The sequence below is a fragment of the Desmodus rotundus genome, chromosome 12, assembly GCF_022682495.2.
Source record: "Desmodus rotundus isolate HL8 chromosome 12, HLdesRot8A.1, whole genome shotgun sequence".
In the NCBI taxonomy this organism is placed as follows: Eukaryota; Metazoa; Chordata; class Mammalia; order Chiroptera; family Phyllostomidae; genus Desmodus; species Desmodus rotundus.
Genome location: NC_071398.1, coordinates 40,184,222 through 40,205,125, shown reverse-complemented (window position 1 = coordinate 40,205,125; position 20,904 = coordinate 40,184,222). Strand labels below are relative to the sequence as shown.

Below are 20,904 nucleotides of genomic sequence, written 5' to 3'. Positions count from 1 at the left end.
GGTAACACACGAAAAAGCATGTGTTCCTAAATGTTTCCACACTGAGGCACAAAGTTTTCTTTTACAGCAGGCACACAACAAAAATGTTTGTTTTTAAGCACTGTGGTCTGAGCCGTCAGTTTCCGATATGATAAAGACTCTGAGCCCCGGAGAGCATCAGGCTTCGTTCAAGGATGGGGGTGGGGGTCTCAGGCCAATGCAGAGAAAGCGGGGCCTCTGATGAACGGTTGGTGCCTCTCGTGGAGCACTCGGTGCCTTGGGAATGGATGCACGTTTAGAAAGCCCCTGCGAGGGCAACACCCTGGGAGAGGTGGATGAGGTAGAAAATGCAGGAGATTGTGGGGCAACCTGCGGGGGGAAGGGCATTCATACTCACTGGAGGGAGATGAAAAAAGGGGCAAACTCCTGCCTCCAAGGGCACAGAGTTTGCCCGTTGAGAGGGGAAACCAGAAGAGCAGACCCACGTAGAAAAAGGGACAAGAGACAGGGCAAGAGGGGACAGAATCCAGCAGGGACTAGGAGTCTAGAGCGAAGAGGGGTTCCGGGTGGCGGGACAGGCAGCGCTGAAGGCTGCAGCCGAGGACTTGATGGGGCATCTCCAGCTGAGAAGTGACTGAAGAAAAGGGGGAAAGACCCCAGGAGAGGTCTCAGGACAGAACACCTGGGGAGCTGCAGTGATTGAAACCGTGGGGGGAGGGGCCAAGGTGAAGGGACCACGAGCACAAATTGAAGGCAGGGTTTCCAGTGTCCAATCAGCCCTGGTGAGCTGGGCTGATGGCTCCCAAAACCAGGGCTGTGGCCGGGTTGTCCAAACATCGCCCTGCTGCGTTAGTGCAGCAAACTCTCCACCCTTATCACCTGCTCACACTGGCAGAGACTTCGAGTTTGCAACAGCTCCGCGGCTGGGAGGAGGAGACACTGACTGAGGCCCTGGGAGCTGCTGGAGAGGAGACCTGGTGCTCGGAAAGGGAGAGGGAAGCAGGGAGGTCGAGGGCCTGATGACCTTAAAGTGCATGGAGCACCAAACACAAAAAAAGGGGAGGCAACGTTTGACAGGACTGATGTAGACAGGTGTAGGTCTACAGGCCTCGGAGCTACTTCCACAGTTTTTCCTTCTCAGACTTCAGGGGCTCTCTCTATAGTGTATCCTGCTCTTCAAACACTAATCCAAACTTACTCATTAGTACACACTTTTTCTACCACAATAAGTTCAGAAACTTTGTACGAAGTCATTGTGCCCCAAATCATCCAATTGTAAAGACTCTGCCCTCGGGAGTGTTTGGCTCACTCCTCCGACAATAGTGGACCAGAGGCTCCAGGAGAACATAAGGACCTCGGGGCAGGATCCTTCTAGTTTGTTCCAAAATGGCAGGGCTGTTATTCTTGCTGTAGAGGTTAATGCTTACACCTCTTGTATCGCACAAGGAAGCACATTTCCACGTCAGCTCAGGAGAAGTGTGCCCCCTGAATGGTTGTCCCCTCACATCCTTCTCTTACCACGCTATTTTCCACCCATGCAGGGGTTCCTCCCTCTGTGACCTCAGAGGCCAGTCACCACCCTGTGCCCCCACACATGGGTGCCTGGAAGGGCAGCCCCTGCGGGGTTGGGCGCTCGGACCACTGGCAGGTGGTGATGCAGGAGTTCAGTGAGACACGGGCTAGAAAGATTCCCAAGGAAAGGAAAGGGTCAGCTCAACATGCCCAGGGCAGCTGAGTCCAGCATGGGAGTCCTGGAACAGGACCGCATGTCACGTTCAGAAACTGGTAAGAAATCCTGTCTCTTGGGGAGTTGCTAATCAAAACGACAATGAGATTACTCAAACATTAAAAAGGGAATTCCGTATGACCTTTGTTGTCTGTCTAATTTGTCTAAGGAAAATGTAGACACTAATTCAAAACGGCATCTGCACTCCTAAGTCCCTTGAAACCGTGAGCCTTGTTAATAATAGCCACAACAGGGGGGCCATGTGGGTGTCCGTCAGCAGGTGAACAGAAAAAGTGAATGCGGTGTATCCAGGGTCCGGCAGAGGGACGGCCTGCTTCAGTGTGGTTGGTAGGGTAATGATACGGGTGTAATAATTTATAGTTTTCATTTGAACATTTCACCTGAAATGTCATATGGTGTGCTTGGGTGTGATATTGTTATGTTACAGAATCACATGCTTATGATTTTGTGATAAACGATTTTGTAGTTAAAGATTTTATCATGAAAAAGGATGCTGTTTGTGCCAGACCCTGTATATGGTAAATATACATGTATATATAAAAAAAACTGAGTATTGCTCAGCCACTAAAAAATATGAAATCTTTGCATTGGTGACAAAACAGATGGTCCTGGAGGTGTTATATTAAGTAAAATAAATCCATGAGTAAAATATTAAATTACAAAGCAAAAAGAGCAGATGTGGCTACAGGAGCCGGGGAGGAAGGCACATGTGATAGGGGAACAAGAGCCCAGAGTGAGAACAGCCTCCAGAAGCTGGCAAGGCAAACACAGGCTCCCCAGAGAGTCTGGGGAGGGAGCAGGGTCCTGCAGACACACACGAGGATTCCAGCGGAGTGACGCCCATTTCAGGCTTCGTTCTCCGGGAGGGTTAGGGAGTGCGTAAACAGGATGAATGCCTTATCCACTCAGACGCACGTGGGAGGCGCACAGGTGACCACCTGCTCACTCCTTGGTCCGTTGCCTGAAATTTCCCCCACCGCTTCCACAGGGTGGCACGTCAGGGCAAAGGAAATCGTTCAGGTCTCCCCGCTGAGTTTGGTAAGAACACCGACCCTGATCACCAACCTTATTCTAATTTCACACGCACTCTCACTTCACATGGAAGGGAGCAGATGCACAAATCTTCCAAAGATGTTCTGTCACAGAACTCCGGCTGTGTGTGGGCTGTGAGGACTCCTTACGGAGGCAGCTGGGTGGAGGCCTCAGCTCTTGGTCAAGTGCGCCCAGTGCCTCCACCGCCCTGCGATCACCCAGAGACCTCCAGATGCACCCACGACCCAGGACACATCCTTGGCTTTCGCTGTCATTTTCAAAGAGTCCACAAACAGGATACAGAGTATCTGAAAACAGACACTATCCTGTGAATTATTCCGGGCTTTGTTGGCTTCTGAGCGTAGAGCAAAATCCTAAACTGACCCAAGGGCCAGATGGGGGGGAAACGGGGGGGGGGGGGGGAGGGGGCTGCCAGAGGGGACAAGAAGGCCTAAGATCCTGGGCAGAAATAAAAGGGAGATCGCGAGGATTGTGGAAGCAGGGCGGAAGGAAAGGTGTGTGTTGGTATCCACGTTTAGCAGAAAGAGAATGAGAAAGTAGACAGTGGCGCAAGACGAGGCTGAGGACTTGAGGGTGTGCGTGGTGTGGGGTTGGGGGTCCCTCCTCGGGGAAGAGAGTCGCCGGGCCTGGAAACAGGGCGTGGGAAAGGAGAGGGAGCCGTTCTTCCACGCGCGGTTCTGGTCTTGAGAGGCAGGGTGGATTTTTAAAAGAAAGAATAAGATACTTGGAGACCCAGAAGAGTGTTCTTGGCGTTAAAATCAAACACTTGAAGTGAAGAATCCATGGGGGCGGGGCCGGTGTGCAATCCTATACACGGGCCAAAAAAAATAACCGCAGGGAAGCTTTAAGAAATCAGAACACAAGGTGGGAGAGCGGGGGCGGGGGGGGGGGGCGGGGGGGGGGGAACGCAGCCCTAAACAGAGGTAACCGGGGAAGCGTTAAGGTGCTCTCCCCCAAGGGCACAGCAGCCCGCACTGCCCGCACTGCAGGGCCTGGTGCCCCAGGGAGACTGGAGACGGGTCCTGGGGGAGGGGTCAGAGGGCGCCCGCGGGTGGGAACCAGAGCAGCAGCCCCCAGGAGACTGAGGGGCTAGGGAACCAGGAGCCACGCAGGGGGGGTGTGAGGGGCCCCGTGCAGCCGCCGGACTGAAGGCCGGAGACGAGGTGGCAGGCGACTCCAGAGAGAAAGAGGAAGAACGTCCGGGGCGAGGAGGCAGATCCAAAGGCGGAAGGGTAGGTAGGACTGCGGGCAGGTCGTGCGCGGGGGGGCGCTCGGGCTGGAGCCCAGGGATCCCGGTCGTCCGAGTCTGGCTCCGCCGGGGCGAGACTAGGGCTGCTCCTCTCCCAGGGCGCGCGCAGGTCCGGCGGCTGCAGCTTCGCCTGGAAACGCCTTAGACAGGCAAGAAGTCGCCTGGGTGGAGCCCCAAGTCCACTCATCAGAGGCTGCGGTTGGGAGTAAGTGCCCGCGACAGAGGCGCTCGCAGGAGGCCGAGGAGCAGCCTGGGCGGGCGGCGGGGTGCCGGACGGACTGGGACGGAGGCAGGGTCTTTCTCCAGCGCGCCGCGTCCTGGGGCTCTGGGTGGAGACGGAGCCAAACGCGTGGACACTTGGGCGGCTTTCCATCCATAAACAGCTGTCTTTCCATGTTTTTGTTTCTTCTTCCCTTCTTTTCAGAAATATTTGGCAGTTTTTAATGTATCTTCCTCCTACTCGGTTAATTTTTTTCCTAAGCATTCTATTCTTTCTGATACTCTTGTAAGTGAAACTGTTTTCTTAATTTCATTTTGGGTTTATTGTTGTTGAGAAGAATGGGAAGCGATGCTGAGGGTGGATTTTGACTCCTGCAACTTCACCAAATGTATTAGTTCTAACAGTTTTCTTGGGGCGGGGGGGCAGGGGGGATCTTTCAGGTTTTCTACATACAACATTCAGACAGAAAAAAGCTTGCTTCGGGATAAAAATCAGGCTGTTCAGCTTAGCCTACTTTAATTAAGAGTGGTAAATAGCGGGGCTCCCGGCAGGCAGCTGTGACTAGATACCCGGTGTCCCACTGTTTCTGAGTGGCCCAGAAAAAATTGTCTTGCCGTCTGAAATCTTCTCTCAACTGCCTATAAATTGCCCCACCCTGGCTTCTGAAATCTAAGAGCATTTTCTTCTCTCTTCTTCTCCTTTATCCAGAAAATTTTATATACCTCATGCCGCCTCGTGGCTGTTGAAATTTTCATGCTGGTGTAAATTTTCCACGCTCCTACAGCAAAACTTTGATATTCTCCTGCTCATCTGACTCTGTTACGTAACGATTAGTGCAGACAGAAGTATTTGGGAGGTGGGACAAACAGTGTTACTATTTTCTAGCTTCCACATTAGTCAGCATTCGTGTGGGGCCCCTGGAGCCCAGTGTGGTCACCCAGGTGACAGGTGAGGGTGGTCTGGTCAGCATGAAAAAAGGGGGTCAGTTTCTGAATTTGTTCTGAGCACAGAGTTGAAGGATTTGCTGAAGAATTGGGTGTGGGGTGTGAAAAAAAGAGGAGTTAGAAAAACACAGAGATTCAGAAAAATTCTGGAGCAGCACATTGAGGCCAGTAATTGGGCTGGAATTAAGGATCTTTAGGCATCTTGAAGTGCCTTTTAAAGATTAGTCGGCGGGTAAATACTTGGACATCAGGAGCCATGTCCACTGTGCCTCTGTCCCCACTGCCACGTCCCCAGCACCCCCAGGACAGTGCCTGGCAGGTTTATAGTACGAGTGCATTACACATTTCCAGAATCTACAAATCAGCAAGGGCTAAGCAACCAAAATCTCCCCTGGACACCCGCACACACCATTTCTCACTGACAAAGAAAATGCAGAGATAACACAAAGTGACCGTGATTTCAGGGGCCCTTGGAAACCTATTTGTTACCGTAGACACATCAGGACCTTTCTCGAGCGCGCTGTCCGCATTTTTGGAACTAAATAAAGTGAAGTGTGGAAAGCAAGCGCTTGGGTGGTGCTGAAACCGAGCGGGCGCCCCTCTGCAAAACTCCCCCTCCCGATTCCTCAACAATAGAGGTGCAACCTGACTACTTCAGGCGGCAACAAGCTCAGCAGGTGCTAATTAAAATTAGGGACAGGGAAAAGCTCAACAGAAGGGCTGATTAAGCAGTAGGCAACAGTAGCGTAAGCACTAATCCGAGACGTGAGCCAGGGTCACAGGACTCCTAGTGCTTTTTGAGCAGCTGTGAGTAATGTCACAGCACACGTGTTGCGTTGGCTTGCTTTCCAAAAACTAAGATGCCCACCAGGGGGAAGTGGTGGGCAACAAAGAACTGGACCCTTTTTTTTTTTTTAGCAGATTCAAATGTATCTTTTAGTTTTTCTGCAATAAGAAGTCAAAAGTCGATACACTTAGATGAGTAGTACAATGTTTCACTATTTAATCTGGTTTGGTAATGATTTAGATACACAGTGACTGTAATTACACGACTAGGTGTACTGGAACTGAGCTTTCAGTGAGACTTGCTAACCCAGCCTCCGAGCAGTGGCTCTGCCATGAAGGGAAGCAGAGTTGCCGCACGAGGTTTGCCTCTTCGGATTTTGATTCTGACCTCACTATTGGGAAAAAGAAGGCTCAGAGAGAAATCACTTTGCCCTGCCTTTTAGCTGCCTAGAAATAATTTAGTTGGAAAGTCACCTCCCGGTGGGACATTCACATGAAGATGCTGAGCAAACATTTATTTACCAAACATTTGCTTTGGCACCTCCATGAGAATGGCTTTTTTGCCTTTAAAGCCTCAAACCACAAAGCTTTTTGTCCTTTAGCTTCAAAATGACGTATAAACCTCAACTACCCAATACTTCTTTGGGTCTCTATTCTTATCTACCCAGAATATTCATTAGCATACGAGACTTTTACATTGTCTCCCATTAATGTCTCTGTTAATTGGATTATTAGCTCAGCTAGAAGAATTTAAAAGATGAGGAGGAAAAAAAACGCATTTTGCTCCTACAGCTGCCTGTCATGTTTTCTAGTTAAAGAATAAATGGGAAAAAATAACCTGGCAGGTGTGATAAGAAAGAATGCAGATGTGGCCGAAGGCCTGGCAACTTGTTGGTAAAGCAGGTTGCAGGTGATGTATTTCTCAAGATAAGAGGAGAATGTGGCCCCTTTTGGGGGGGGGGGAGGGCGGGGATAGATCTGTTTTCTGCTCTTAGGTTAACACATCAACACAGTCTCAAAATGGGCTGCAGAAGATCAGGTTGTCTGCAAGCAGGAAGACCTCTGGGCCTCTGGGAAGACAGAATGATGCCAAGGGAGAAATGAATCAGATCATAAAAACTTACATCATAACTGAGCAGTACGCACAGCAAATGACCTTGAAACTCCTAATCAAGATCCCCCCCACTTTTTCCTTTTTAAAAGAACTTAAATGAAAAAAACTGGGGAGCTGGGGTCTTTGCGTATCAGCTGCCTATTCTCCTTTCAATGATTCCTTTGAAACATTTTTTTTTCTTCCACTGCTACCTGGTGTCAGTTTTTTGGCTTTTTAGGCATCAAGCAAATGTGCTACCAGACAGGGGGCATGGCCCTGCGTGGGCCAGGGGGTAGTTTGTGGGTTCGCAACATTGGGTAGAAAAGATTTCACAGCCTGAGTCCAGGTGACTATGAGGGTGTGTTGATTGAGCAGGGGACAGTGAAACAAGGAAGGGCCTGGCATAGGAGCAAAAAGAAAAAAATCCTAGGCTGGGCTGTTTTAGCTCACTCTTCAAGTTAGAGAAAAAGGAGCTTTGGAAACAAGTTCATGGGACCAGCCTGGGATGAGCGGCTGCTGCCCGTTGCTCCCCTGATTGCAAGTCTCGGGTCCCTTAGAGTTTAGGAGACTTGTGCCTCTGGGGGAGGAAGTGAGGGGAGCAGAGGGGAGAGGGAATGGTGAAAGCTGCTTCCCAGAGGGAGAACATGCTGGCTGCGTCCTTTGTCTTCAGTTTTTCTCACTCTTGTAGGCAGAATCTTAGTGGGGGTCTTAGCAAAATAGTCATCAGTTTTCCAGGTGTGTTTTTTCAGGGTCCTAGTCTCTACTGATCGGTCAGTGGCAGGGCAGGCGGTCCTTAGTCATTGCAGCTGGTTCTGCACCCCTCCCCCCACCTGCTTTTGCTGCTTTTCTGGGCCTGTAGATGAAATACAACTGAGGCCTAGAAGTTATCTGTAGGGAGGGGAGCTGCTGTGTTTGGCTGTAAATTTCTCGGCCATTTTCTTCAGCTCTCTGTCTTAGTTTTCCTATTCTGCTTGTCTTGGCTTATGGCCCGTCTCAAATGGACCCCCTTGAAAATGGACAACACTAGGTACAGAGTTCCAGGCTTGTACCTCCACTGCTCCTGGGACAGAAAACACTGCTTCAGGACTCACTGCCTGAGAGCAGAGAGGGGGAAAGCAGGTGGAGGTGGCCTCTGGAGGGGTGACAGGTCCAAGGGAGAGAGGGGAGTGAGCGTGAAGTCTGCTCAGACTCCCTGAGCACCTCATAGAGGCCGGTTACACACACTCTCGTAGTCAATTCCAGCGTCACCCCTGCCGGGTTATTCCTTCACATTAACTGAGCACCCAGAGTGCGTGCAGACCCCACAGGCTCAAGGCTCAGGAACACAAAGCTGCCGTCACTTCTGATGCCGACCACAAACGGGGTGCCCTGGCTCCTCTCCTTTCTGCTAGGCGACTACACGTTTGGGAATTCCCATGACCCCTCTCCCAGGTTTTATAATTACCTAGAATGCCTCACAGAACAGACAAAAAACTTTACTTACTACTACTGGTTTATGATAAGGATACAACTCAGGAGCAGCTTAATGGAAGAGACTCATGGGGCAAGACATAGGGAAAAGGCGTGGAGCTTCCGTACCTCCCCCCGGCGCCCCCCGCCCCCAGAACCTCTCCATGTCCGTGTTTAGGGTCTTTATGGACGTTTCCTTCTGTTGGTATGATTGATTACATAATTGGCCACTGTTGATTATCTCTAGCTTCCCTCCCCCCACCCCCAGGAGTCTGGGGAGTTTGGTGTAAGGATGAAAAGAAGGCACGGACTAACCTGACAAGCTCAGGACAGGCCTGCGTGGTGAACCCTACAACCCGGAGCCCAAGCATGACCATGCGGGATGACCTGAGATGAGGACTCTCTCACTAAAAGGGACTCACAGTGGACATCATGCCCTCGGCCAGCTTCTTCCCTGAAAAACGTCAATCTTTATTGTAACCTATCCTGTCTAGTGTCTTTTGCATTTATAATATACTTTTGAAATGTCAGACTAATATCCTTTTTCCTGGACCCCTCACTGCATAGCATCAGATCAGCTTGGGTGAGATTTTCTCAGAATCTTGGACCTTCCTGTTTTAAGGTAAAAGGCCTGAATTTATTTGAGCTATATTTTTTAAATCCTCGAGATAAAGCCAAAGGTTAAAAGTTGAGAGAACTGCCCTAGCTGGTGTAGGTCAATGGATTGAGCATGGGCCTGGGAAACAAAGGGTTGCCGGTTTGATTCCCAGTCAGGGCACATGCCTGGGTTGTGGGCCAGGTCCCCAGTAGGGGGCACTCGAGAGGCAACCACACATTGATGTTTCTCTCCCTCTCTTTCTCCTTTCCCTCCCCTCTCTCTAAAAATAAATAAATAAAATCTTTTTTTAAAAAGAAGTTGAGAGAACTAAGGCTAACAAGAGTGGAAAACTCAGGATAGGGAAAAAATAGTGGTGGTTTTTAACTTTGGCTTTCAATCGGGATTGCTTTCTCAGAATCTGAATAAAACATTTTGCTGGATAAATGAGACAGTGAACTCATTTGACTCCAAAGAAAAAAGGCACTTTTTCCCGCCAGCTTGAATCTCGAGTATTCTTAGGTGACTAAGACTCTCTGTGCAGGTGTCGGAGGAGATCCCTCAGAACGAGCAGGGCCTTGCAGAGAATCCCAACTCAAGCATTCGTACAAGGATGCGCACACGAAGGCCAGTTACCTCCCATGAGGGAGAGAAACCGAGACACATCAGACAGTTTGATGTGACCCGAGAGGTGACAGCCCCTTAGGGCTTGACCATAGGTGCCACTCACAAACCCACCACACGGTATTCGTAGAAATTTGCTCAGATTCTGCAAATATCCAAACAAACTAAAATTAATATGAGCAATCACATCACCAAAGCCAAAACCTCTCAGCCCCAGCCCCCCTTCACTACTCCTGCAGGTATATGCTGTATCTGGGAAGACTTTACTTGCAAGTACTTACAAAAATGTGGAGATTTAACTAGGAGCGGTAGCAATTTATCACGGCCAAAAGAGAACTCTTTTTGACACCTAATTAATGTTTGCATGCAAAATTAGGAAAAAGCCTTCTGAATGAATGGGATTCTTATCTGTATTGGAATTTAAAAGCTTCTAGAAGGAGCACAGATACTTTTTTAAAGAAGTTAATAAGAACTTGTAGAGACAGTCTCTGAACTAAAGAAGACTTCTAAAGCTTATAAATGCTATCACCCCATTTCTCCCCTTTCTACATTTCCTTCATTCTATCCTTTGCTTTCTGAGCTTCCGTGTCTGGCCTTGCTCTTTGCCCCCTCCTTTTTGCCCTTCTACCTCCTCCATATCTCCTCCACTACCACTCCCTAATGAACGATGGGGAGATGAGAATAGAAATTCAGACCAGAGTCATCCAGGAATTCGGGCAGCTCCCTTCAGGGAAAAGCCGGTCTCAGGCAGAGGGGGACCGGTGATTATGTATGTATTCCTAAGACTAGAACTTTAAATCTACCTAAAGACACAAACACTTACACGGAATGAGACTTCCTAGCATTGTGGGACCACATGATCTAACCAAGAGGTTGGACATGAATGCATTCTTTAGATTGACTTAGGATGAAAAGGAGGGAGCTTAAACAAACAGACAAACAAAGGACCACACATGAAAGCTGACAAGTTCAAGGGAGGCCTGTGTGGTGGGACTTAGAAACTCAGAAAACCAAAGTAACACAGAGGATGGTCTGCAATTGAAACGCCCGGGCTACCAGTGAGGTGGGGCAGGCGGGCATGTCCTAGGGCGTCCTCTTCCCTGACTGAGGTCAGTCTTTACCGTAACTGAGCCTGCCTGCCGTCTTTTTGCCTCTATAATAACAAACTTGGGCAGGTAAGGGTGATGTTTTTCCTCACCGCGCCAGAGCAGAGACAGCAATCCCCTCATCGTCATTGTCATCGTCTTCATTGTCAACTGCTAACTACCCTGTACCACCCACCCAACCTCAAAAAAATATCAGTCTATTCATTTTACTTTTTTATCCAGCCTCAGAGATTTTCCTGCTTTTTGCTTTAGCCCATCTCCCTAAAGTAATGTCAGTGTATATTTTAGGCGTCCTGCTTCGACCGTACTGTATAAAATACGGAGCACAGCTGCCATTTCCCTGGAATGGCAGCCTTTTCTCCATCCACTGAGATTTTCTTCCCCGGTAGCTGTTGTCAAGCTTGGCTTAAATAAACTCATAAAAATTCTCTACAGGTTCAAACATTCATTACACCGACAGTAAAGAATTTCAAGCTTCTCACCAAGTCTTGGTTTTTCTGGCAGCTGGCCTTCACCCTGCCATTAGCTGAAGGCCAACCCCGAGTTTCCTCAACAGGACAAAAGACACTCTTATCACCTTTATCAGTCAGAAAACTCCTCGATTCTAGCTGCTCTGTTCTAAGAACCATGAAAGAACACCAAATATCTGTCTACGACGTAACGTAACGTGAGGAAACTGAAGCTTCTTAACGTGGGTTTGTTGGGGAGGATAGGCCGCAAACCAAGGCAGGGAGGGGGAGAGACCTGTCCCACCCACTGACTCCACAGGCCTTGCAATTCTTCGTATCTTTTCCATTATCTGGGAAAGAAAGCCTTTGGAACTGCTTTCATTCCAAAGACTGAAAGGACTGAAAGGGCCCACAGTGCCCAAAGGAAGAAGCCCGTTAACACGTTAGGGTGTTCTCGCCCCTGTCCCGGAAAGTAGCACCACCTTCACCTGTCAATCACTATGTAACCTCTACACCTTCCCCCATCCTGCCAACTACATAAGTCCTCAGAGCAAAGGATCTCTCTCTTACTCCTGCCTTTCTCCCCCACCTGGGCAAGGCCTGTTCTCTTCTATGGGAGCATATCACCAATAAACCCTGTTTGCACAACAGACTCACTGATCTGTACTTCTTCGCTGCCTTGGCAAGAAGAACCGGTTTCTGGGAGATTCCCCCATAGTGGACTCAGACGTGACGTGTATGGGCACATGGCTTCTATCCTCCACTTCCTCCTATGTTTCCCCTTAGATGAGAGGGACTGAAGATTAAACACTACCTTCCCCTACTCCTAAGGATTGAGAATCCACATGTGAATTAAATGCAGTTTCTGAGGTGCACTGGTTCATGTCTTAGAAGCTGTAGCTGAGATGGAACCATTATTTCTGCTGCTGTGGTGACTGATGGGTGGGCTGTGGCAGACGCAGCTTTATGTGGAGAAGCAGGTGTTTCCGTACCTCCGGGTGGGGCTGTGGCCGTGCGACCTTGAGACCAGACTTCCGGTGGCAGCTCCCTCACTTACACTTCTCTAGCTCTTCACGGTTTTACAAGCACCTAATTCTTTGTATTAAAGATGTTTCTGCACAAATGGTCATGGCAGGTTTACTTGTAACAGCCCCAAATTGGAGACAACACAGATGTCCACGAACGGTGAATGGACACACACATTTGGTGCATCCCTACAATGGAATAGAGCTGAGGGGTACATTTTTAAAAACTATATCAAAATAATCACATTGAGTCAAGAAGCCAACCTCTGCCAAGAATTGCATATTGTATAATTCAAATTTTGAAAATTCTAGAAAATACAAACTAATCTATAATTATAGAAAACAGGTGAGAGTTTTTATATCAATGGGGTAGGAGGTGGAAGAGGGGCACAATGAAGACATTACAAGACAGCCTGAGGAGACTTTAAGAGGAAGGGACATGGTCATTAACAGCTTTTCTGGTGCAGGCCTCTGGCACAACTGAATACATTGTATACTTTCAATATGTTAAGTTTATTGTGTGTCAATGATAATAGCAAATACAGGGTCTGGCAGAATTAACACCTGCTTGAGTGTGATTGGTAAGAATCTGGGTGTAATAATTGATAGCTTTATTTGAATATTTCACCTAAAATGTCATATGCTTGAGTGTGACATTGTTATGTTACAGAATTACATGTTTATGATTTTTAATAAAAGATTTTATAATAAAAAGGGGCATTATTTGTGCCACTCTATTTTTAAAATTACGTAGACACATATGAAATACTGTTAAAGTATAAGTTTTATAGAAAATAGAAAACTCACACTGGCTGGTGTGTCTCGGTTGGCTGGAGCATCATCTTGTAAACCAAAAGGCCAAGGGTTGGATCCCCAGTCAGGGCACATGCCCAGGTTGCTCATTCGGTCTCTAGTCGAGGTGTGTATGAGAGGCAGCCGATCAATGCTTCCCTTTCACAGGAATGTTTCTCTCCCTCTTTCTCCCTCCTTCCCCCTCTCTCTAAAATCAATAAGCATGCTCTTGGGCGAGGATTTAAAAAAGAGTATAGAACCCCTCCCCCCCCCCCAAAATACCTAATGGTAACATAATTTTTTCCTGCACATTTTTCTACTTGTCCACCAGAGGGCGGCAGAGCTATTCTGCAACTGGAAGCCTCAGGAGGAGGCTGCAGCCCCCTCCTCAGCAGCACCCACAGCTCAACAGGGTCCAGCCTCACCAGCATCACTCGGTCCACAGTCCTCCTTGCTCTCCAAGGTGCCCACACTGGTCTCCGTCAGCTCCTCCAGCCAGGCGTCAGCCCAAGGTCAGTCCTCTGCAGGCAGCTCTTCCTCAGCACCCTCTGTTCTTCTAGGGAAAAATGGCCACTAACTTTTCAGATCTCAGTCAAGAGGTCACCTTCTCAGAAGTGCTCTCTGTGACCCCCCCCAGACCAGCTGAGACTCAGGTGTATGCTCTGGGTACACCAGAAGCTCTCCTTCTCTGAATTATAGTTAACCCCCTAGCGCCAAGATCTATCTGAGACCCTGTCTTGGTGACAAGGTAAACTCCAGGAGAGCAGGGCCCACGTCCATCCTGTTCTCTGTGGGGTCCCAGGGCCCAGCCCAAGACCTGACACATCACAGATGCTCAGTACACACTCACCAAATGGATGAGGGAAATTACACAATGAAATCCTGTAAACCTGTCGGACACTTACCATCAAAAACTGGTATTTTATAAACACGAAGGCATTGGTGTCAGCATGGGAGAAAACCAGGGTCAGGTCTTTACCTTCCACACAGCCAGGAGGGAGGACAGCAACCTCCTACCAGTGAGGATCGGACAGCCCTTCGCTCCCCAGCCACAGCCCTTCCCACCCTCCCCTGTGTGAGGGACGTCTAGTCTCCCTGGGCTCCGGGCAGCAGCCTGTGTCCTTCCTGTTCTCAACGGCAGAGACTCTGGATCCCCAACCACAGCTAGAGTTACTGCCAGAGGAGAAAGGAGCCCACACAGGTCTCAGATAAATCAGGGGACGGCTCCCCATCCCCAAGGTCCCTGGTCTGCGAAGCACATTCCTGTGCTCCCAGGACAGCTCATGATGTCCTGAAGAAGTAAAGCTTCCTGTGCAGGACGGGACCGGGGGACCCAGGATCTGCGGTTGCTTCTGTCTCGGAGGAGCTGAGGGTCTCACAGGAACCTCCCCTCCACTTGCAGAAAATCCACAGCGTCTGCTGCCTTAGTCTCCACGTGGAGCTGCTCCAGCTCCTGGGCCCTGTGGGGATCCCAGAGCAGATGACAGAGGGGGACACAGATGACTTGGATGCAGCACCCCTTTGCTATGCTGGGGGACACACGGGGCATTTGGGGGGTTAACCCTTCCATCCAGCACCCTCTCCCAAGAGCCTCAAGAAGGCTTTCACTAGGCCCTTCCTTTGATACCTTGGGGACACAGAGAGCTGTCCTGGAAACAGCCCATCTCCCTAGAGGGACAGTTCTGACGCTGGACTCACAATACTCTGGACAACGCCTGTCCTCTCACTGGGCTCACCCGGCACTGGGATGCAATCGGGAGACCTGGGGCCCAGAGTGACAGGGCCCCAACTGACCAATCTGTCAGACCAAAGGTCAGAGCCACCTGTGTCCTGGGCACAGAGTCAGCTCCTATTCTCTGGAGCCTGGTCAGCATCCCTGGTGCAGCCCTGACACTGGCTGCAGGTCTCCTTCTTCCCTCCAGGTGGCGACATCAAGACACACAGACAACACACCAGAAGTTCACATGTGAACCTGGCTTTGGTGAAGAAGGCGGAGAAGGAACCTGATTTGCAGCCCTTGCTCAGACTGGCCCCTCAGGGCCCCTCCTTCATGCCCACTCTGTCCCATTGGCTTCTTTTGGGGACTGTGCAACAAATTTGGCAAGCTCAGTGACCAAAAGTAACCACGCTGGGTGGTATGATTCCTGACTGGGCAGGTGATGGCAGGGGGACACGTTCCAGGCCTACAGCTTCCTTAGCAAAGCCAGACTTCACGCTAAGCGACCTTGATCCCGGTTCCTATGAAGCCTGAATGACCCACCTTCAACACATCAGAGTGACTTCCTCTGCGAGACCACGCGAAGGCACAGCCTCTGGGAGCAAACAGACTACGAGGCCCCAGAGCCCCTCGGGTGCTCTGGTCCCTACGTGCTCTCTCTACGTGCTGTGAACGTCAATTATCCCCCCCACTTCCGCAATATAAAAAAGTATGTGTTTTTCATCATTTTGCCTTTTATCCAATTCTAGAGATTTCCCCGCTGTGCTTTCTCTCACTTCCTGATGGATTTCATGCAACTTTTTATCTTGTCCTTTGATTCTAATGTACAAAATAAGCTGCAAAACGGTCGCTCTGCAAGACTTGAGATCCTGCTCCCAGGCATGTCCTCAGTTTGGCTCAGGTAAACTCATAAAAATGCTCCACAGGCTTGGACGTTTCTCACTTTGACAGGACCTGGGAGCCCCTGCTCTCTCAGGGGTCCCTGTGCTGCTCCCCACCTTAGGTGTGGCACCACCCATGGGCAAGGTGAGGTGACCACAGGAAAGTCTCCCAGGCAGAGGCGACAGGCTGCCCCAGCGATCAGGGAGCACAGGGATAGGCTCAACCAACACACTCGGAGAAGGAGGGTCTCCCTGAAACCGTCCCCCAAAACAAAGGAGGCCACAGCCACCCGACCACTTACCACAGTCCTCTCTTCCCGAGGCACACTGGACACCTTCCCCTTCACATGCGGGAATGGGTCCTTCCGAGACTCCAGGTCTCCGGTCTCTGTTCCTGGGAATAAAGGCCAGGCTGGTGGCACCTGAGGTACAGGAAGGGTCTTCTCTGCAGTCATCACCCACCTGACCTCTCCTCACCCCAGAGTCCTCTGTGCGACTTTCTTGCCAGGAGAAAAGTCCATCTTCTCAGAGCGTTAGAGGACAGAGGGTGCCCAGCTGTGTTTCTGTGCTGAGGTTTGGGGGCCCCTGGGGCTCTCTGTGTGGCGCTGACAGACTCAGGACTATGACACAGTGGAGGCCAACGCTGGGGTGAGCCTGCACCCTCCCCAGACACGGCCTCCATCAGCCTCGTTGTTGCAGGTGAGCTCCACAGGCCGGCAAGACCAACCTCCCCTGCAAGCTTGTTGGTTGCAGAGTCTGGTCCATGGCTCCCCTGGAAGCAGAACCTGCATTTTTCCCAGGATCAGGATCTGGAGGCTTGCCCTATGCACGGAGGACGGAGGGACTGTTCTCCATCCACATCACAGGATCGTATTCTGACTGGGCATCCACATTAGCTTGGCAGCTGCTGAAGCAGCATTTCTAAGGTGTCGCCTGGGCACTGTAGTCTTTACAGAGTTTCACAGGTGATCTGATGCAGGGCAGGGGTGGCATCCCTGGGACAAGTCCCCCCTCCCCAGCCGCCCCCCACCCCACCCTGAGGTAGCCCCAGGGGTACTGCTCCGAAGGGGAAAGTCAAATGTGAGAGAGACAGGCTGTGGGAAAGGCTACTACTGGGCACACACAGGGAGCTGTGGGAAAGGCTACTACTGGGCACACACAGGGAGCTGTGGGAAAGTCTTGGGACCCGGACACCCCAGGCTTGTGCTTCTCCAAACAGGGTGTGTGTGTGTGTGTGTGTGTGTGTGTGTGTTCAGAGGCTCAGCAGTTCCCAGGGAACTGAAATATAAAGAAACAATAAACTGAAAGGAGACAAAAGTGGCAAAAATGAGGGGAGGGAGAGGGAGGGTCCCAGGCACAGACTCTGCCCACGTGACCAGGGAGGTGATCTTGCCATAAGAGGAGGCTCAGCACACGGGGAGGAGGGACAGCAGACTCCACCACTCCAGACAGAGGTGCCTGTGAGCCTCGCAGCCCCTCAAGCTCTTGTCGTAGAGGAAGGGACAGAGCAGACAGCCGACACCATGGAGTCCCCCTCAGCACATACCTGCAGAGGGCGTGTCCCCTGGCAGGGGCTCCTGCTGGCCGGTAAGGAGGAGACAATCCCTGGGGGTGTACAGGAGGATGGGGACAGAGACTGGCTGGGTCCCCCAGGGAGGACAAGGCTCTGAGAGGGGACAGAGGGCTTCTGTTTGGACCTCAGGGGAGAGGACAGGGGAGCACAGTAGGATGGGGAGGGGGCTCAGCAACAGGGAAATCTCATGATCTGGAAGTATGAGGGGCAGGAAAATCTCCATTGTTGTTCATTTCTGAAGTCACTCATCACTGAGAATTGAATTTTGGAAAGTGATGATAATAATAACAATTTATGTCAGGTGACACCAGAAAAAGTTTAACCAGGGGCACTAAACGTCCTTATCACCAGCCTCAGAAAGAAGCAAATATACCCTGGGAGGTGCAGGACCTGGGACCACTCGCTCATTCCCCCGCAGGTACCTGCAGCCTGTCGTAGGCTCTGGGGGTGCAACAGGGTCAGACAAGCCCCTGCCCCCCAGGAGCTCACATTCCGTGGGGAGAAGAGGGACAAGGAAAGATCTAGATGTGAGGTCAGGTACCCACAGGTGCCATGAGCAAACAGAGCAAGGGCAGGTCAGAAGGAGGAGACACAGAATCTTTAGAGAAGGTGGTCAGTAAAGGTGTCTCTCAAAGACGCCCCTGAGGGCAGTGAGGGGGGAGCCAGGCAGACACCAGGGGAAGAGTATTTGAAACAGAAAAAATAACAGGTTCAGAGGTGATTGAGTAATTGTGGCCATGCTGCTGACCTTGACCATGGAGACACACACACTCACTCACGCATTCAAACACATACACGCACCAAGACTGAGAAGTAAAAATTCCTGCTCAGACCCCAGGGCCTCATCTCTCCATCCCAATACACAGATCCAAACGCTGACCAGTTTCTCCCTTTCTTCCCAGTCTCACTGTTAGCCTTCTGGAGCCCGCCCGCCACTGCACAACTCGCTATCGTGTCCACCTACGCAGCCGAAGGGAAGGATGTGCTTCTGCGCGTCCGCAATAAGCCTCACGACGTTATAGGCTACATGTGGTACAGGGGGGAAGGGGCGAACCCCAACCGCAATATCGCATCTATTGCAGTGGGCCTAGGGTTGTATGCGACAGGGCCTGGGCACAGCGGTCGTGAGAAAATCAATAACGACGGATCCTTGCTGCTAAGGAGGGTCACCCGGAAGGACACGGGATACTACACCATAGTCGCCTACCTTCACGACTCAAAAAAGGAAATAGGATTCGGACGGCTTAATGTGTACCGTGAGTGATTGCTCTCTGCCCTCCGGGTGTGGGGTGGGTGACTTCTCCTTCACACACAGGACTGACAGCCCTGGACTCGGCCTCCAGCCCCCTCTGCTTCACGTCCCGGGCTGGGGTTGGGCCTTTCGTGCGGGACACACACAGTGGAGACACACTTCCTCAGATCTCAGCTCCCTTCCCTAGTTCCAGCCCTGCAGACGTTCACACGGAGAGAAGGACCAGTCCGATGGGAGTGACTCAGCAGAGAGAGACCCGTCTCAGAGAGAGATCCAGCTCCCCGGGCCCTCCACGTGACCATGACCCTGAGAAAGTCCCTGCAGGGCTCAGTCAGGGCCTGATCTGAGGGTCCCCCGGTATTCTCACAGAGACGCTCAGCCAAGGAGCCCCCTCCCCTCCCCAGACTCCTGTCCCAGAGCTTTTGACTCCAGGAACCTTGGCAAGCCTGTGTCAGGCTGGGGTTGACGTCCTGGGAAGGGATGACCGGGAGCAATGGTTTCCTGGGCGCCTGAGTCACACAGCTCCTGAGCGGAGCAGCAAACAGGGTTCAGCCTCAAGGGTCACAGCTGGGCAGGGGTGGGGCTGTGTTTTTCACCTGACACTGTGTGGGGGTAGCATAGCAGCACAGGGTCCCCCAGTCATTTGCCACCTTTTCCGGGGGACTTAGGAGAGTCCAGAGAAAGGTCAGCATCCCCAGGGAGAAACAGAGGAGAGAAGATGCTCCTGGCAGCTCCCCATTCACCAGCAATCAGCCCAGGGGATTCGCTCTGGGAGTCGATCACTAACAGGTGCCTCTTGTTTGAGCAGCTCTTGTCTCCCAAGATTTAGGTCAGACACTGTGTATGTTGTATGATTAATACACTGATACCTAGCGGCCAGATATTCATCCTCCTCCACTGAGGAGAAACTGAGGCACAGGGAGATACAGTCTCTAAATCAGAGCCACACAGACCAGGAGCCGCTGGTCACAGTCACTTGAGCTCTGTCTGCAGCCACAGTTTTATCCTATCCTGCATCCCGGGGGGCCTGACAAGGTGTCTGTGGATCCCGAGGCCAACCACTGGTTCAGACCCTTTCTTCTTAGTCGCCCTCGGCTCAGAGGGCGAGATTCCGGTCTGGGGGGTGAAAGCAAGTGGAGACTTAATCTGTTTTTACTCCCGAACCAAAGAACCTGCAGTAACAATCAGAGTCCGTGCTGGGAACGCCCAGGCCTCCCCCTCAGGGGGCCGGTCCAACCTCCCTGCCCTGGCCTTGAAACCCCTTCTTTGCTTCCCGATGTGCTGGTGTCACTCCCATTGGGTATGAAGGGAAGGACTGTGCCTTCTCACCCCTCACCCCACACCTGCAACCAGCTCAGGGACCAATGTGGAACAAACACTCAGTTGCTTTTGATGAATGAAAAAGAAATAAATGGTCATTGAATGAATTTATGAATGAATGGTTTAAAATCTCTTCAGTGACTGAAACCTGGATGCAGAGTGTTTGCAATTCCGGCCCACAAGACAGGCTGTCTGTCCTGCCAGGGGCTGAGCCCCTTGTCTCAGACGTTCTGCTGCTCTCTAGAGAAATATTGCTTCCTGAAATTGGTCTTAGGCCCTGAAATATTTACAATAATTTTCACACAGGAAGATCTTTCCAAACCTCTATCTCAGAACCACCAAACACAAATGGTCTGCAAGTGCCAACATGTTAGCCAGTCCGCTTGCCGTTCCTCCCCCGCAGCACAGCCCCAGGTCCCCAGCCCACTCTCGATCAGCCACATTCTCTGTTTCCCCACAGAGCCTGTGAGAAAGCCCACCCTCCTAGCCAGCAACACCACAGTCACAGAGAACAAGGACGCCGTGGTCCTGACCTGCAACACAAACGCCGTCTCCACCCAGTGGTTGTTCAAGGGCATGAACCTGCGGCTCTCGGAGAGGATGAAGCTGTCCTGGAACAACAGAAGCCTCACCATCGACCCCGTCCGGAGGGAGGACACGGGGAATTACCAGTGTGAGGTCTCCAACCCCATCAGTTCTGCCGAAAGTGCGCCGCTAGGGCTGCATGTGACACATGAGTGACCCTTCTCCCCTCCCCTGTGCTGTATAACACTTTGAACTAATTTTTTGCACTCATTAAATAGATGTGTCGTGAGCGTGGAAAGTCCTTAGAAGACTTGCACTGAGTCAATAAATGATCAAAAATGTGATCCGACATTGTCATTGTCGTTGCTTTGAGGTCACATTCCACACCAGACCCCACCTCTGTTTGGGCTCATTGCACCGTCCCCATGGGGGTTGACGCTGAATCCCTCACAGGACGGGCAGTGGTCACGAGAAGATGACAGGCAGGGGCCCCTCATAAGCTTGCGGGAACACAAGCTCCTTCCC

At 51.0% G+C, this 20,904-nt stretch overlaps 1 protein-coding gene across 1 annotated transcript; it reads left to right on the top strand.

Moving 5' to 3' along the window:
• The first annotated feature begins 17,144 nt into the window (after window positions 1–17,144).
• LOC112320213 (cell adhesion molecule CEACAM21-like) lies at window positions 17,145–20,694 on the top strand. The gene is made up of 3 exons (XM_024577690.2): window positions 17,145–17,296; window positions 18,185–18,538; window positions 20,315–20,694. Exons 1-3 carry the CDS (start codon window positions 17,233–17,235, stop codon window positions 20,593–20,595), a joined length of 699 nt encoding a protein of 232 aa, XP_024433458.2. The 5' UTR covers window positions 17,145–17,232; the 3' UTR covers window positions 20,596–20,694.
• The last annotated feature ends 210 nt before the right edge of the window (window positions 20,695–20,904 follow it).

Coding starts and splice junctions, on each gene's coding strand:
- LOC112320213 (XM_024577690.2), top strand. CDS start 17,233: ATGGAGTCCCCCTCAGCACATACCTGCAGAGGGCGTGTCCCCTGGCAG. Junction 17,297..18,184: donor GCAGGGGCTCCTGCTGGCCG/GTAAGGAGGAGA, acceptor CTTTCTTCCCAG/TCTCACTGTTAGCCTTCTGG. Junction 18,539..20,314: donor CGGACGGCTTAATGTGTACC/GTGAGTGATTGC, acceptor GTTTCCCCACAG/AGCCTGTGAGAAAGCCCACC.